The sequence below is a fragment of the Temnothorax longispinosus genome, unplaced genomic scaffold (assembly GCF_030848805.1).
Source record: "Temnothorax longispinosus isolate EJ_2023e unplaced genomic scaffold, Tlon_JGU_v1 HiC_scaffold_26, whole genome shotgun sequence".
NCBI classification, from domain to species: domain Eukaryota; kingdom Metazoa; phylum Arthropoda; class Insecta; order Hymenoptera; family Formicidae; genus Temnothorax; species Temnothorax longispinosus.
This window is the reverse complement of record NW_027270080.1, coordinates 341,000-359,423: the sequence shown is the minus strand read 5'-3', so window position 1 is coordinate 359,423 and position 18,424 is coordinate 341,000. Positions and strand designations below refer to the sequence as shown.

The 18,424-nt window shown below is 41.1% G+C and overlaps 1 protein-coding gene across 1 annotated transcript; it reads right to left on the bottom strand.

The window, feature by feature from the left end:
- Window positions 1-14,903: 14,903 nt before the first annotated feature.
- Window positions 14,904-17,312, bottom strand: LOC139824069 (uncharacterized). The gene is made up of 3 exons (XM_071796556.1): window positions 16,117-17,312; window positions 15,764-16,040; window positions 14,904-15,337 (listed from the first exon to the last, which is right to left on the bottom strand). Exons 1-3 carry the CDS (start codon window positions 16,123-16,125, stop codon window positions 15,117-15,119), a joined length of 507 nt encoding a protein of 168 aa, XP_071652657.1. The 5' UTR covers window positions 16,126-17,312; the 3' UTR covers window positions 14,904-15,116.
- Window positions 17,313-18,424: the final 1,112 nt, after the last annotated feature.

Here is an 18,424-nt window from a genome sequence, read left to right as displayed (position 1 = left end):
CCTTAAGAACGATGCAGATTAAGGCGCACTAATCTAAGGCGCACGGACACCCTCGGCAATGACTCACAGTCGCTCGTCGACTCCAAGGCGCAGGGACGCCATCGGCAGTGGTGCACATTCGCCCCCCGACTTCCTTGGCGCATAGACGCCCATCGGCTCACCGATCGGCCTTATATTCTTCAGAGGGCATACACACACTGTTTCTTCCTAACTAGAAGCGTTTTACCAAGTCTTCCTTTACATTCCATAGGTAAAAAGGCCGTGGAGACATCAGGGAGACCCTTAAAGCAGCACGGGCATATGAAAGATAGGGCGCGAGATTCCTAATTCCTCAGTCCTGGTGAGTAAAGGGACCCTACAGCCTGTCCGTCAGCAGGCGCCGCAGCGTTGTTTTCATTCTCTAAACCGCAGCTTCCGAGAAACCGGAAAGCTCCTGGTTTTTTCCATTAAGGGCTCCCTAAACTCGGACTCTTTACCGAGCCATCGTCCTCACTCTCGGTCCCGGCTACAACAACCCCGGCAACACCATCGTTAGACACCGTAAGTACCGCCGAGCGCCTCCACAGCTACACGAGGTTATCACCCTCTTATTACATTTTGCCTCCATCGAGAGCCGCCTTGAGAGAAATGGAATTTTCGCAGGCCACCGCAAAATTCCTTGATTTAGAGGTTAAATGCCTCTTGCGTAAAAGAGCCATCTAGGCGGTCGAACTCTACGCTGAACAAACCTTATCCTCGTTCTTTCTTGTAAAAAAAGTAGCGTCAGACTCATTGAGGTCGAGCAGCAAGGCGCCGGTATACCACGTGAATGGATAACCAGTTGGATAACCAGTTGAGAGAGTAGTAGATTGCTTGGAGCAAACGCGCAGCGAATATACGCGCAGAATTAAATATACTCTTTGAACCTCATCAGGCGGTAAGCGACCTTATAATAATTTCACGTGAATTAATCACGTTTAATGAGCCGCATTTTAAATTGGAGGATTGGCGGACAGTAGTTCGCCTCATGTTACCGGGATGGCTAATGGCCACTGTAGATCTGGAGGATGCGTACTTGCTGGTTCCAAACCAGGCTCTGCTACCAAAACTATTCCAGGTCTTATTTACAACCATCGAATAACTTTAAATTTTTAGGACTCGTTCCAATGCCGCCGGTCAAGATATCTCGATACCTACTTGCCGTCGGGAAAAATTATTATAATTTAACAACAAGGACTTCTATATACAAAATTTTAGAATGACAAAAATTTCTTAGCTCTCAATATGAGCACCAATAATTTTTTCGATAACTAGGGAGATTCCACCATACGTAGTACATACGTAATATGTGAATTTATTCACGGGGATTACCATACGTGAAATAACATGCGATTGCGAGTTCAATTACGAAATGTAATAGCAGAACAATTTACGCGATTGTGTAACGTGATCGCAGCCGTAGCAGCCGAAAGTAGTCTGCCATGTCAGAACTTTAAGCACTCGAATTCATCATATCTCCTATCAGACCTTGCAGGGTGAATCAATGTCTTTTTAAGCCCCAGTCAATCTATTCAGATTGGTTCCAGCAAATTTATTCGAGAAATTTTTCAGATGCTTCTTTGAACGATTGGGGAACTTCGTGCGGCGAGTTGCGTACACACGGCTGGTCGCCGGTAGACGAGGGAGCTCCTCACGGTATCGCAGCTGAACTTAAAGCAGTTTTCTACACCCTTTGCGGCTTCGCAGCGGATCTCCGCGATTGCGACATTTTGCTTCGTTTTGTCAACGCAACCACTTTAGCTTACATCAATAAGCTTATCATTATTCAGTCTTTACATCATTCTAAAATTTCAAGACAAGTTTGGCGTTGGTACGAAAGTCAAAATACTTTAGTTTTTTGCTTTATATATTTTCTCTAGTGAGAATTTCATCTAACGCTGAATCGCAGTTACTGAGGGGCCCCCACCTATCAATAATTCTCAGCGAGTGGCCAGGACTTTTGGTCCACTCAATGTGGACCTTTGTTACGTCTCTACTTAATACCAAATGCGATTCCTCTGTTTCAGGGTCCCTAGATCCGGGACCTATAACAATATATGCGCGCACTCTCTCAGAGGAAAGACTGAATTTCTACGCGTTTACACTCTTTTGCTAGTTAAAACGCGTATTGAAAAAGATAATGGACGAGGGCGCAACGGAAACTTTGGTGACGCCAGGGTGGTTTCCCCAAACATGCTTTCCATTGTTTCAACACCCCTTGATATCTAACCTGTTAATTCTTCCTCTCAGTTACTCTCTGCTTTCTTTACCTTTCAGAAACCAATATCCAGCGTGGAACACTCCCTCCCTAATAGCCGGGAAGGTATCAGAGAATCTCTCAGGGCCTAAGACCATCAGTAGCCATACCAACGATGCTACAGTCAACTATCAAGCAATACTCTCGCCCTCGCCACCTCTGGTGAGATGTCTGTTATCGCCATCAGCTATCTCTGTATTCTCCAACGATTCCTCAAGCGCTAGATTTTCTAGCTCAGAAACTTAGCCTTTCCGCCGCTTATTCCAGTTTAAATACGAGTTAATTTCGCAGAACGAAATTGGCTAACGTTCGGCGGTTAAGCGTCTCTGCAAAAGTGTTGCAGCGCACAATCCGCCGCAGTCTCGTTATGACCACGTCTAGAATCCGGCTCCGGTGATCGTCAAATGACCTTCTATTTATCCATATTTACGTCCTTTGATTGTCGTTACCAAGAAACTTATTCTACTTTTTGTTCTCGCTGCGGGTCAGCGTGTATTTACACTCTCTTCCCTTCGAATTTCTTAGATCTCTATTAATGATAAATTGATATTGCGGATTCCTGATCGAATCAAGACAGTACCGGACCGTGCTCAACCCCCCCTCTGTCTTTCTCGTCTCCAGGACCACGAGAATCTTTGTATCATTTGCCTAACAGAATATTACATAAATAGAACTAAGGATCCATGGCCATCGGAATGTGATTTCCTTTTTTATCTCTCTTGCTAGGCCCATATAAAGCTATCACGGCTTAAACTACAAGCAGTTGGTTGCGACAGAGCGTAGATAAATGCGGAATAGATACTACTATTTTCTCAGCTCACAATACGCGTCACGCGTCAACATTAAAAGTTGCTAAAAGGGGGATTTTCGCTCGACCGAATCAGGTACGCGGCAGGTTGGACCAATGAATCCCATCATTTTTTTCGCAATTCTTTACAATAGGCCATTAATCCAGAGGATTTCAGTACCGCGGTCTTTCTATCACAATAGTCTAATTTATATCCTCTAGCGCATAACTTAATTAAAAAAAAAAAAAAAAAAAAAACAATTGTTACTTTCCAGCCAGAATGCTGATGTCGTTTCGACATCTAACCGACGTCTATAAACACGTCATTTTTCGCTGGGTTACGGCATCCTAATGTAACAGACTTATTAATTATTAATTATTTTTTATATATTTATGCGTTGCCCATTTTACGTCATCAACATTAGAATGTGAATAATATTCTTGTTATGTTTCAATATTTGGCTAACAAATTGCGAACATAATTTGAACAACTACATAATTATTCCATCCGGACGAGACAATAGGGCATAATTGTAAGATTAAACGAACTTACCAAGTGAAGTTCGATCTTAATTATGCCCTATGTCTCGCCCGGATGGACGCCCACCCTTTTAGTGTTTTTTCCCTCCCTGATATTTCGCGATTTGTCTTCTTTAAACTTATGAAGAACGGGCGCGCGCGGCGCCCAGAGGCGCGGGCCGCGCGGAGGGCGCTGAAAAGGCGCAGGCGCGCGCTTGCTTTTTGCATTTTAGGGCAATGCTTTAAACGCTGTTGTCTAGGCGCATGCAGGAGCACGACTATATAATTATTCCATCCGGACGAGACATAGGGCATAATTAAAATCGAACTTCACTTGGTAAGTTCGTTTAATCTTACAATTATCGCGAATATTCCCGAGCGAGAGCGCTACCCGGGGAGCGGTGTCGTGGTTTAACATGATTATGTTACGCGAGGCAACCTCACCGTAAGTCGATTCTCTCCCGAGGATCCTCGTTGTCGTCCCAAGGGTAGGAAGAATACAGCCCGAAATCTTATGCGCCTCAAAGGGCGACTCCGGTCGCAAGACCGAGCACAACGGTTCGCAGTTACGTGCGTCGGCGATCGAGAATGGCTCAAGAATGCTCCCGAAATTTCGCTCGATGGCGGAATCGATAGCGTACCCCACCCCGGGCGTACGCGGCCCCGCGACGCTATAGTCCCGCGGACCAATCAGGGGTGAGCTCGCAGGCTCGCGGTAGATTCTTGCGTAGGGCCGTTAATCACGGCTTTTCGCAGGGCGCCAAACGGTCCCTTGTTCGCGCGGCGATTTTTCCAGGATCCTTCCCGGTAGCGGACGGGACGTGATTGCCTCCGCGTTCCTCTTTGTCGGGCCGGAAATGGTGGCCAACCATCCCGGAATCCGGTCAGTAGGGTGAGGAGGGCAGGTGAGCTGATTTTGCCCCGGCGTCCCGGGGCCCTGCCGTTACGGATCCGCCCGCGCGCGTGTCTTCTCGCGCTCCCCTGCTTTTGGCGGCCCGCAAGCACCACCGAGATCCGTTTCTCGTCGTCCGATTCCTCGCCTCTATCCTTGTCGTCGACTCCGTTTTTCCGTGATTCTCAGCATCTTCTCAGGAACTCCGGTTTTCGGCTCGGTGAGGCGCCGCGCAAATGATACAAAATAGAAATAAGGGATTAGAATAATGTACGCAATTTTAATATGCCCCTGGAGATCTCGCATCGATTCATTGAACCGTCCTCGGGCGCGAAAAAGGTTGCGAAACCCGCGCCTTGTGACGGTAGCAGGGCACTGCAACGCTGCGAAACTGCAACGTCACAATATATATATACATATATATATATATATATATATGTCGTAGGGTGGATTCCAGGACCATTTTATATGTTTACTGGTTAGTTCCAGGACTTTTTGTAACTTTGAGGTCAGGCATGGAAATTTTTTATGTCGTGCGTTTATTTCCAGGACTGTCCTGGAAGTACACAAATATATTATTCGATAAATTCCAGGACTCTTTCTCAGGACTGTCCTGGAAGTATGGAAAATATATAATTCAGTAACTTCCAGGACGCGTCCTATGTTCATTTGTTTATCGTCTGTTCGCTAACGCATTATTCCCTATTATATCAGTGTGTTCCGAAATGTACTGCTATTATAGTACTAAAAATTTATTAGCAAATGCGATCACTCGCACTACACCAGTGCACAGTGAGCCTATTCTGTAACTCTTAACGACATTTTCATTATTATATTTACGTTGCGCAGATATTATATATGATAAAAAAGCTGCGCAAAGACAATATAAAGATAACGGAACTGTCGTTAAGAATTACAGAATAGGCCCATAGTGATTAATGTTCACTAAGGCCGGTATTCATAGTCGAATCTTAAATTTAAGACGGTCTTAAGTACGATCTTAAGATGTAATTAACCAATCACAGAGCCGTATTAGCATCTTAAGACATTACTTAAGACGGTCTTGAAATAAGATCCGACTATGAATACCGGCCTAAAAGCCGCTATACATGAAATTATTTAAATGCAAATATTTTAAATATCTAAATAAATAACCATTAATGATAATGTCATGTTATTTAGCAAAATATATTAATTATTTTATCGTCAAAGTGATTATATTGCTGTTGCATTTAGATCGACATATCGAATGAACCGCTGATGGCAGTGGAAGGGGAAACCGCACCCGTAGAGTAAGGCTGAGTTTCCACTGAGCGCGTCACGCGTCGCGTCGTCACAAGTTAACCAATCCAAACATCCCATTTCATTACATTCTTGTGACGGAATCGAAATGGGATGTTTTGATTGGATGACGCGACGCGTGACGCGCTCAGTGGAAACTCAGCCTAAGAGGCAGATAACCTTCTATCGAAGTTTACTGTTGTCGCTTTTCCGCGATGCCAATTGGTTCTTTTAGGCTGCATCCCCATGAAGAGAAAAATAGCGGAACAGAACTAAAACGGAATTTCTCTGATTGGCTCATCTCCAAGTGGGGGCTCTCAAGATGGGATATTAGCCAATCAAAGGAATTCCGTTTTAAATCCGTTCCGCTATTTCTTTCTCCATGGGGATGCACCCTTACTTCGTGAGCGGCTGTCATCATATATTTTGACAATTATGTGTATCAAGGGATTAATAGTGTAGATTCACCAATCAGAGCCAATAATCACTAATCATTAAGGTGGTTTTACATTAATCGGGTGCCGATCACAGGCATACACAGGCATGAGAAGCGTCAATAGTGCCATTGACACTTCTGATTGGCTGTCGCGACAAGCGTTGCGTATGCCTGTGATCGATACCCGATTAAGGCCTTCACACATAAAATGCCGTAAGGACGTAAAACGTAAGCGTAAGAAAATCGATCAATCCCAATCGAGTATTTTCCCCTACTGGAGTTATGGACAGTATAATACTTGATTAGGATGGTCGATTTTCTTACGCTTACGTTTTACGTCCTTACGCGATTTTATGTGTGAAGGCCTTTAATGTAAAACCACCTTTAATAATTAGTGATTATTAGCTTTGATTGATGAATCTAAAAGTATGCGCCAATCAGAGTCAATAATCACTAGTCGCTTAAGGCTTTCGCACACAAATTGCCATAATCATAAACGTAAAACGTAAATATAAGCTGAAGAACCAATCAGTATATTACTTTAGCTTTATGTATCAAGAGACACGGTAGTGTCTCGCGAAAAGTACATTCTAGAAGACGATAAAAATGAAGATGCAGTTGGCCGTAAGCAGAAGTAAGTAGGATTTCAACCAGTTGAAATCCTACTTACTTCTGCTTATGGCCCATTTCTATCGCCTTCTAGAATACATAAAGCTAAAGTAATATACCGATTGGTTCTTTAGCTTACCTTTATGTTTTACGTTTGTGGTTATGGCAATTTGTGTGCCCTTACTAAACGCTTTGTTCTGCTGAATGCAGCCAAGTCCTCGTATTCACGGTTTATTAACGTAACAAAGAAGTATTGTGCGTTACTAAAAACTAATATTTAAAGCATAAAACATTGTCTTAAAATTATAAATGAGCCATTCTGCTCAGACTTTTAGTGCCGGTCTACAATGAGTGTTGTAAGTCGTGAGTCGTAAGAATTGGCCAATCACAGTTCATTATTCTTCGACCGCAAGAAGAATAATGGACTGTGATTGGTCAATTCTTACGACTCACGACTTACAACACTCATTGTAGGTCGGCCCTTAAGGCCCGGTCTACAATGGGTGTTGTAATGGCTCCTGCACATAGAACGCGGAAACGCTTGCCGCGCGGCAAGAAGCGACGCGGTAGCCAATCAACGTGTTGTTTTTCCGTAAGAACTAAAAGTTTATTGGCTACCGCGTCGCTTCTTGCCGCGCGGCAAGCGTTTCCGCGTCCTGTGTGCAGAAGAGCCACCGCACAAAACTCTTGTATGGTCACGTAGCGTAACATAACGTCAGCCAACGCACAAGAAACGTATCGGTTAGAGCCTCCGCACAAGCTCTCGCATGGTAACGTAATGTAGATCAACGCACAAGAAACGTATAACGCCGTAACGGCCGTAACCAATACGTTTCTTGTGCGTTGGCTGACGTTATGTTACGCTACGTGACCATACGATAGTTTTGTGCGGTGGCTCGAAGCCATAAGTCGTGAGTCGTAAGAATTGACCAATCACAATCTATTATTCTGCTTGCGGTCGAAGAATAATAAACTGTGATTGGTCAATTCTTACGACTTACGACTTACAACACTCATTGTAGACCGAGCCTAAGGCCCGGTTTACAATCAGTCGTATGTCGGAATCGGATGTCGCAATGTAGCCGATAGTCCAATGAGGAAAATTCGTTTCCGAAAAAGAAATTCTCTTATTGGACCATCGGCTACGTTGCGACATCTGACTCTGACATACGACTGATTGTAGACCGGGCCTAAGATGCTAATGCGGCTCTGTGATTGATTCATAACATCTTAAAACGGTATTAAATTTAAGATCCAATTATGAATGCGGGCCATAATTACTAAGTTATTACATAGACTACGTTTACACGGCGGCTTATAAGCCGAAGTTATAACTGCCGTATATTATCCGATCCAAAACTTTTCTTCTTCTTATCAATATGATTACTTAAATATGAGCCTCTTTCATACTCTAAACATTTGAATTAATCTCTTTTGATATATACATACTAGAAAGTGTAGTTTAAAATTAAAAGAAGCTCTTATTTAAATTTTTATTATGATCAAAAGAAGAAACGTTTTGGATCGGATAGTATACGGCAGTTATAACTTCGGCTTATAAGCCGCCGTGTAAACGTAGTCATGATGTAGTAACTCCGTCGTAAAAGAGCGTTTACACGGCATCTAACATCAGTAGTTATAACATTGATGTTATAACTTCGGCGTGAATTGGGCCGTGCAAACGTAGTCATAATTTCTGTATTATGGCCATATTACACTAGCGGCTCGCGGCCGCGTTTACGATTGCGATCATCAGCATGTCAGGAAATCAGAGGTGCGTGACCGTGACTTTCTGATTGGCTGAGATAGAATCGCAATTTCAGACGTAATCGCAATCGCGCCCGCAAGCCGCTAGTGTGCTAGTGTGATACGGGCATTAGAAATAGCGTACGGAGGAGAGAATCATTAGAAAAAGAACCATCTTCTCTCTCTTTTTCTCTTTCCGTACTTCCGGACACTTTAGAAAGAGAAGTATCATTATCTTTCTTTTCCTCTCTCCGTAATTCCGGACACTTTAGAGAGAGAAGTACGTTACGCTATGGCCGGTATTCATAGTCAAATCGTATTTCAAGACCGTCTTAAGTAATGCCTTAAAGCTGAGTTTCCACTGAGCGCGTCACGCGTCGCGTCATCCATCGCAACCAATCAAAACATCTTATTTTATTACATTATTTGTGACGGAATGTCTAGATTGGTTAACGACAAACGACGCGACGCGTGACGCGCTCAGTGGAAACTCAGCCTAATTGTAAGAGCTATCGCACACAAAATTGCATAGGCTGCATATGCATATCATAATACCGCTAAACCAATGAGCATCCAGCATAAAGTCGCCATATTAATTTACATAAGATGCTCATTGGTCCAAGCGGTCTTATGCTATGCTTACGCTCATGATGTAAATATAAGGCGGGAGTCGCATTTTCGGTTATGCAAATTCGCGCTTCTGATTGGTTACGCGGTTATGCGTTACATGGAAAATGCGTGCCATGAGATTCCAGCCTAAAGGTGAAGTATTCCTGTGGATGCGCAGTGGATGGTCAGGCTACATCCCCATGGAGAGAGAAATAGCGGAACGGAACTAAAACGGAATTACTCTGATGGTTAATCTCCAGGTGGGAGCTCTCAAGATGGGATATTAGTCAATCAAAGGAATAAGGCCCGGGCACATAGAAAAACTTAAGCAGTAAGACGTTAGCAGTAAACAAATCAGCCAATCACAGTCAAGAACTTAAGGCACGGCCCTAAGCGGTAGCGAATCCATACTGTTGATTTCTTAAGGCCATTACACGTAACAAAATTTTAGTCATAATCGTAAGGCCGTAAAAAAATAGACTAATCACAGTCGATTATTCTCCCTGAGCTCGAAGAATAATCGAGTGTGATTGGTCTATTTTCTTACGGCTTTACGATTATGACTAAAACTTTGTTACGTGCAATGGCCTTTACTGTTTAAGTTTTACTGCTGTCCGATCTCTGGTTAAGGATCTCTGTACATTCATATCGCTTTCTCTTCCTCTCTTATATCTTTTCCTTTTTCTGTTTCTCTTGCTTTTAACGAGAAATGGCGAACTAATCAAAAGTATGGCCAGACTAGTAATTTTTTGTATGTATGAGATAATAATATACTTTTTCCCTGTACAGCTTTTGCTTAAATATTTATAAGTCCTGGAAATCACCAGTTTATTAAAAAGACCTGGAAGTTACCAGTTTATTAAAAGGACCTGGAAATTACCAGTTTATTAAAAAGACCTGGAAATTGCCAGTATATTAAAAAGACCTGGAAACAACCACCGCATATAAAATTCTTATTTATTTTATGATATATCGTATACATAATAAAATAACCTTTTGTAAACGTTATACATTAGATTTGTAAATGCAGTTCAACTATAAAAAAAATTTGGACCTGGAACAAACCCTACGACATATATATATATATATATATATATAAAGATTATTAGTAATAATATAACATTGACTTTCTTTGTCATAAATAAATGTATGTTTGCGTAAAATATTTTATCAATTTCGACAAATGAAATAATTTATTTGAGATTATTGATTATACTTATATTAATAATTAATATAAATTTGTTAATTACAAAGACATTACATTTAATATACATACAATTTCATATAAATTGATGGTATTTTTACTATACAGTTACGTATATTATTATTAAATATTACGAATTTACATTGACATTTGTATATTTCTGACAAAGATATCAAGTCTAAACTCATGGTATATTAATAATTAAAAAAGTATTTCTCTCAGTGTATATATATATGATACACAATAAAAATAATTGAAAAGTAATTAGAGATGAATGCATTCGTATTGTTTTATTATAAAAAATAAAATTGCGTTCAGGTATTTATGTATAATCGTATCGTATATAATTATATTATATACATATAAGAAAATCTTTTCCGGGTATCTTTAAAAAGTTCGTTATACGAATGAAGTTACTCGTGCAAATGTTTCGCAATTTTAGAAAAAAAATATAATGTATCAATGTATTGCATAATATGCTGTTTCCCAAAACACCGAATCTCTTATTTAAACAATTTTTTCATAAAACTCACTTACTGGTTTGTCTTAAATTAACCCACTACTAGAATATAATATAAGTGCAAAAAATTTAAATTTTTACTAGAATTTTATCTAAACATTCGATAAAAATTTACCTCTTTAATGTTTATTTCATTGCTGTCATCTGAAATTCTATAATGCCTATTCATGCCTATTTTATTTACAACGTAATACATTATATAACATACAAATCGTCAGTTTTCAACATATCTATCCCCTTATTTATAAAATCCAACGTAGACAAGTCCCACTCTTTATACCGTTTAATCAATTCTTTTAAACCATCATGCGGTCTGCCTTTGGCGATGTCATTACAGAGTTCTTGAACAGTTAAAATAGACTTCTCGGATTTCTTTGAACTTGTAAGTTGTTCCAGACAGTTAAACAGATCCTCATTTGTCACCAAAAATTCATTCCGTTTCATGAATTTTATAAAGTAGTGGCACTCCATAACAATAGTATTTTGTAGTGAGATCGTAGGGTTCTCATTATCGTTGATATTCTCCCCGGCCATGAATTCGAAAAAAGTTAATGTTCTTGATGTGTTTCAGAAGTAGAGTCTCCAGTTGCTGGTCAATCGTATTACAATGGATTTATTTTGTTGGCAGGAATCAAGTGATAATAATTCATTTGTTCATCACAGTTGCCGTATGTAAGCGGGAACAGTTTCGCTAGATTATGGTTTTCTGAGTAACTTTCAATTTTGCTGTGCATGCATTTTCTGATACAGTGAAACAAGTTTTTCACTATAATACCATGTCGTACGTTCTTCTGCTTGATAGATAATTTATGGGAAGTAACAAACTCATTGTTAAAACTGACGAGCCAGTCACACAACATTTCAAAATACATTGTTAATCGATTAATGCGTTTAATCACATTTTCTGACACAGTGCCTAAATGCAACCACAGGCATTTATAGTATATTTTGTAAATTAGAAGGTAATATAAGCGTCTGGTTCGTGAGTTTTTCAATTTGCTGCCTAATATGTACTTAATCGTAATTTCCAAGATCTCGACGCACAGGTCCAAAGGTATATTGCACAAGCGATTCAACCAGTAAGTCCTCACAATTCGAGCATCATATTATCTATATATAAATGAATTATATTAGAAATAATAGTAATACATAACTTATAATTAATAATATAATGTATATATGTATAAAATAATAATAATGCATTATAATTCGATAGTCACGAAAACTATATAAAATCAAATGATAAAATAAAAGAGATCGTTTTTATAATAATATTAATATTTTACAAACTATGTCAAGATTATAGTAATAGGAGATACGAAAATATATATAATATTTCAAGCATCTTTCACACATACACAAATTGACTAGAAAACCATACACTTGTTACCTACTTGCCATACCCATGTACTGTTGATGTGGCTACCGTAATTACTCTCGTTTTTTTGCATGTTAGGATTCATGGCCATCCTATTCCCAACGTTACTATTCGGCTGATATCTAGGTTGACTCTTAAAATTCTGTTCAATTGTATTAGCTGAATATACTTTAGGGTTTCCGTTTTGCTAAGCTCGATTATGCCTATTATAAGAAGCATCATAAGAATGCCTATTTCTGGCCTCGGGCTCGAGGTGATTAAAGTTTCTGTTACTACCGAGATTCTTTCCCTCAGTCTGGATTCTGGTATCGTTACCGCTATCACTGGCGTTTACGTTACTTGTACGCGACTGAGCAAACGTATTTCTGTCAATCAATCGGCTGAGAAGACTTCTGATACGTTTCTCTGCCTCCGTTGTGTTGATACTAATATTGAGGTTCCTGGTTACGTTGAAATCGCGGCGGTTTGTTCTGCGGTGCATGAGTAGCACAGTTATATTGCGAGTACATAGTGGAGTTACTGTTATTATTTGTTCGCTTACTATTTCTATGGTCATCTGAATATCTCGGAGGTGGTTGATAACCACCACGACCACCTTTTTGATTCCTATTAAGAGAGATCAATTAAGAGTTATTACAATACTTCATTAAATATTTTACGATTTTGCTTGGTAAGATAGTTATGGTTTGGTATATATATTGTCACGACTTTTTGCACTCCCGGACCGCTCCGGGACGTGTGCCGGATCAAAAGGACTTAGGAGAGCGGGATAGTAGGCCTCTCCAGTGGTTTCCTCGCACCTCCGATACTCCACGAAATGTTCCGAATGTTGGGCGCCAGACGCGTACATTCGCGTCCACAAAATCGCGAAAACCTAAACGAGACGCAAAACGAAGTGTGTGGAGGTGCGTGGGATCGGCTAGCTCGACCTAATCACGGGCGGGGTTAATGAAGGGCAGCGCGATATTCGGCGGGGTGACACGTTAATTTCATACTCAGTCAGATAACAAAGAAAATAACATTTATTGAGTACTGGTTGTCGAGAAAATAACAAAGTTTATCCATCCGGCTTCAATCAAACACAAAATAAAGCCAATAACAAATCAAGAATAGCCGGTGGCGGGATGCCTGGATTTATTCCACAGAAACAATCTTTAACGCGGCTATTAAACATACGCGAAGCAAAGCTTATTGTAGGCGCACGAAAGGCGCAATTCTCAAACACTTAAGAGTAATAATACTAAACGCGAGATACGAAAGTAACGAAAAATGTCGCGAAATGGTGGTGCACCACGCTCGATGCGCGTGAACACCACGCCCCTACGAGAATTCCATCGCCAGGCTATCTTAATCTACACGAGAATTTTCTAAATGGGCGCAACACGGAGGCGTCGAGATTTGTGACAATACAAGGAATACTATTTCTAACGCAAAATTCGCGGTCATCGCGCACAGGGCGGGACGCCATAGGGCGTAACGCAAGGAATACCGAACGCAAGGGGCTTGTGAACGAAAGTTTCTCAACGCGAGAGCAAACCCAACGTAACGACTCCATCGACACCAATGGGAGTTTGACACCATTAGCAACCCGTAATAACGAGATCCGAACACAATCGATACGCTAACACCCGACGCGAGAACACAAGAATTTTCCGACGCGAAGAAACGGTAATACAATTTACGAAGTACCGGCCCGTATGCTGCCGTACATCAAGATCGCGAGGACGACGCAATATACTCGCGATATCGAACTCATTAACGCGCCTATCACGATCTCCAGGGATTCGTCATAACGCTTGTACCACGGTTCCGCGGCCACGATACCATCCCGAGGCCCTTCGCTCTCGTTATCGATCGCGAAATTACACTCGATCTTAACATGCGTCATTCCGAGCGAGAGCGTGCACCGGAGGGCGGTGTCGTGGCTTTACATTTCGCGATTTACGGGCAACCTCACCGGTGATACGCCTCCTCCTGGGCTCCTCGCCGTCGCCTTCCACCAACGATCCTCGATCCGCCAGATAACGATCGAAATACCCGACTCGGGGTGGGCTATCGCGTATCTTAATCAAAACGTATCTTCTCGCCGACGGACGATCAGAGAGTGAAACGCTAAACCCGCTCGATTGCGGAATCGATACGGTACCCCTTCCTGAGGGGCGCGCGAGCCAATCGGGCGCGAGCTTGCAAGCCCGCGGTGTCCCGGCGCAGTGCTGTCGATACGAGATCCTTCGGGGGCGGGCAACGGTCCCGCGGCGGCGTGCGACTCCTCAAATTTTTGTCCTTAGCGGCGGACGGAACTTCGCTCGTGCCGGTGTGCCTCCGGTTTGACCCTGGGGCGGTGGCCAGCCACCCCGTGGGTCGGTGTTTTTGTGGAAATCATTTGCTGAAGCCGGGTGTTTACCCAAGCGCTTGGGGCCCCGCTATCGGCGGCCTCGTCCGTCGCTGCCGCACGTGCCGCCCGCCTGCCGCGTTGCTCTCGCCAGCCCGCGATCTCTGCTGCTTCCGTGTTTGCCACCCCTCCTTGGTTATCGATCGTCCTTGATTTCCTTCGCCAAGTACTCCCTCGAAGGTTTGCCGTGGTGTGGGTGAGGTGCCGCGCGTATACATTGCATAAAAACAAAAGAAGGTAATCAGAATGCGGAAACGCGATTAAATACGACCCCTGGAGATCTCGTCGTTGCCTCCCTGGTCCGTCCCTGGGCGCGAAATTCCGCGCCTTGTGACGGCGGCGGGGCGCCGCGACGGTGCGGCGAGCCGCAACGTCACAATACATATATATATATATATATATATATGTACAAAGATTATACACCAAGAAGAAAAAATATACATACATATTTTATATTATAATAATTATTTATATAAGAGATACAAATTTTTTTATTAAAACAAATATTTGATATATAAATGATGAAATTTTATGAAATACCGGTCCGAGAATCCTGTTGCTCTCAACGTCTACTTCTGCCTCTGCCTCGTCTACCCCAATGGTAATTGGGTGATGACAATCTGTATAAGAAGGCCATGAACCTTTCTTCTGCCGTCGTATCCCCGCGGCTCTGCCTCTTGGTCTTCGAACTGTAAAATAATATGTATATTGTATAAAAAATTTTATGAATTAAATACATATAATATGAATTAAATTATTTTATATATGTAACGAGAAGATATTTATTCCAGGTAGCAAGCACTCGTCATTTTGACGTCAATTGACGTCAAAAGTCTGTCATTTTGACGTCTCTTGACGTCAATTGACGTCAAAATGACGAGTGCTTGCTACCTGGGATTAATTTCGATTAAGATGGTATGTTTGTTTGTTATTGCGATAAATGTTACCACATGCCTCAGTAGTCGAATTAAGACGACGCCTGCACAGATAGCGGGAGGTTCCAGGTTCAAACTCTGGCTGGGGTAATATTTTTCGCAATCGCAATCAAATTATTGGCGGAATATATCATGAATATATCATTACTTTCTGTTAAATATATATAATATTAATATTACCTTGTCTATCATCTTCGGCATCGAAATGAGCAGCGGCACGATCGGCGACGACGGGACCAGCGGCGACAGGTCCGGCGACGACGGGACGGTCGGCGACGACGAGACGGTCGGCGACGGAACCGGCGGCGACGGGACGGTCGGCGATGGAACCGGTGGCGACGGGTCTGGCGGCGATGGGACCGGCAGCGACGGGTCTGGCAGCGATATCGGTGGCTGATTTTTCTTCCAATGATAATTCTAGCGCGAAATCGGCGAAATCGTTATCGTTTAGATCCATCTAAAATAAAATAAAAATAGCAACATTGTAATTATGTGAAATTATGTGAAATATATATTGAAAAGACAGTACTTACATTTGCCATTTGTACTTTCGCGATTTCCCTCAGTATGAAATTTCGGTGGTAATGTAATTTCACTGACGTGATCGGTGACAACGTGATCGGCGACGGATTGGCGACGAGAGTGATGAAACCGGCGACGACGGCGGGTAAAGTGTTTAAAAGCGTGGAATACCCTTATAGGGTAGAGAGCCTTTAAGACTATATTCGGAAACTTCACTCTGGCCTAGTTTATACTGATCGTTCTGGAGCCTTATTCTTGAATCGTTTTCATGAAACTCGCATGCGAAATTCAATGTTTTTCAAATAGAAAGTCGCACACGAAAATCATTAGGGCAGGCTCGAGAATACGGTCTTTGTCTTTGTTCAATTTTTAGTAACAAACCCTAAGAGCACAGTTGACGGAAAGTCGACGGTAAGTCGACTTTTATAAGTCGACTTCTAGTCGGCTTCTAAAAATGGCGGAAAGTCGACTAAAAGTCGACTTCTAAATAGGCGACTTCTAAAAATGGCGGAAAGTCGACTAAAAGTCGACTTCTAAATAGTCGACTTATAAAAGTCAACTTTCCGTCGACTTTTATAAGTCGACTTCTAGTCGACTTCTAAAAATGACGAAAAGTCGACTAAAAGTCGACTTCTAAATAGTCGACTATAAAAAGACGGAAAACAGTCAAGCGGCGCGTCATGCATCATCAATATGGCGGCGAATCTCGAGGAGGCTGAAGGAGCAAATTAAAGTTTACGCGAGTGCAAGGAATACATGCCGCGAGACAGGACACGAGAAGACGTCGAAAAGCGCCGCGCTATCAACCACCGCCACGAAACGTCGTCGTCGTCGTCATCATTGTCTTCCCGTTGACTTCCTCGATTAGATCAGAATACTGGAATTGACTGTATGTAATATCTCAGGTAGCAAAATGATATCTAAAAGATATCTAAAAGTTAACCGAAAAAGGACTAGGATGACTTTTCAGTTGGCTAAAAGATTCCTTTTTGACAACAAAATTGTGTCTCATGATTACTTAAACGGCACGTAATGGATATCCGTACGCTAACTGTCGATGTCCATATGCTAACTGTAAGGCAACTTATAGCGTTTACCAAATTGGCAACATATGGTCAACCTGTATCAGTTGCCAATAGGTCAACGTAAAGTTACCGAATTGCTATACCAAAATGCTGTACAGAAATGGCTGTCATTTAACAGATGTCTTATGGATGTCCAAAAGATTAACGAAATGGCATCTAAACGGCACGAATAAATGATGTCCAAAAGATTATCTAAAATTATGAGTACACAGTTAACAATCAACTAGTATATTTTATAACATAAAGATGATATAATTATAATTAATATAATATATATTATCAACTTTATATTATATTATAAAATATACCAGTTGATTGTAACCTGTGTACTAAATAATTTTAGATAATACAATTAACTTTACATTGTGTACATCCATATTTCAGATAACAATAAACTTTTATCATATAGTATATAATACAACTAATATATAAATCCATATTTCACACTATTATATATATATATACAGGGTGTCCGAAAAATCGCCTACTCCACTTCGGGAGGTGATTCGGGACCCAAAACAAGCAAAAAAGTTCATACAAACATAGGTCCGGAAATGAGCCGTTCCGAGTTATAACCACTTTTATGTTCAAAAATTGTAATTTAGAATCCGCTTGGCATCCCTCTTTCTTAATTATTTCTTAAATTAAAAATTTTGTTTTTAAATATTTTTAATTTTTTTAATTTTAATTTTTTTATTTTTTTCAATTTTCAATATTTGTAAATACGATTACATTATTTAAGAAAAAATCAGTTGTTTTCACGGCTACTTGAAATCAGTTGTTTTCACGGCTATTCAAAATCAGTTGTTTTCACGGCTACTTGAAATCAGTTGTTTTCACGCCTATTCAAAATCAGTAAGTAAATCACGGCTTTTCAATAAGTTTCAAATTATTATTTAACAACACCTTACTTTTAGGTTGTATATAATATTTCCGTATTCATCAATGGATCGTTTAAATTTTAATGAATTAGCTGATATGCATCTTATATATGGTCTTGCTCAAAGTAATGCTGCCGAGGCAAGAAGATTATACATCCAGTCTTTTCCAAATCGAGATGTACCGGGAATAGCGTCTTTTCGAAATGTAGACAGAAACTTGAGAGAATTTGGTAATTGTAATTTAAAAAAATTGAAAATAAAAATTTACGATTTTTGAACATAAAAGTGGCTATAACTCGGAAACGGCTCATTTCCGGACCTATGTTTGTATGAACTTTTTTGCTTGTTTTTGG

What these genes read in the sequence shown, in the direction of transcription:
- LOC139824069 (XM_071796556.1), bottom strand. An exon ending in TGCCGAAGATGATAGACAAG is followed by an intron (nt 15,338 to 15,763) that starts GTAATATTAATA and finishes ATTATTTTACAG; the next exon opens with TTCGAAGACCAAGAGGCAGA.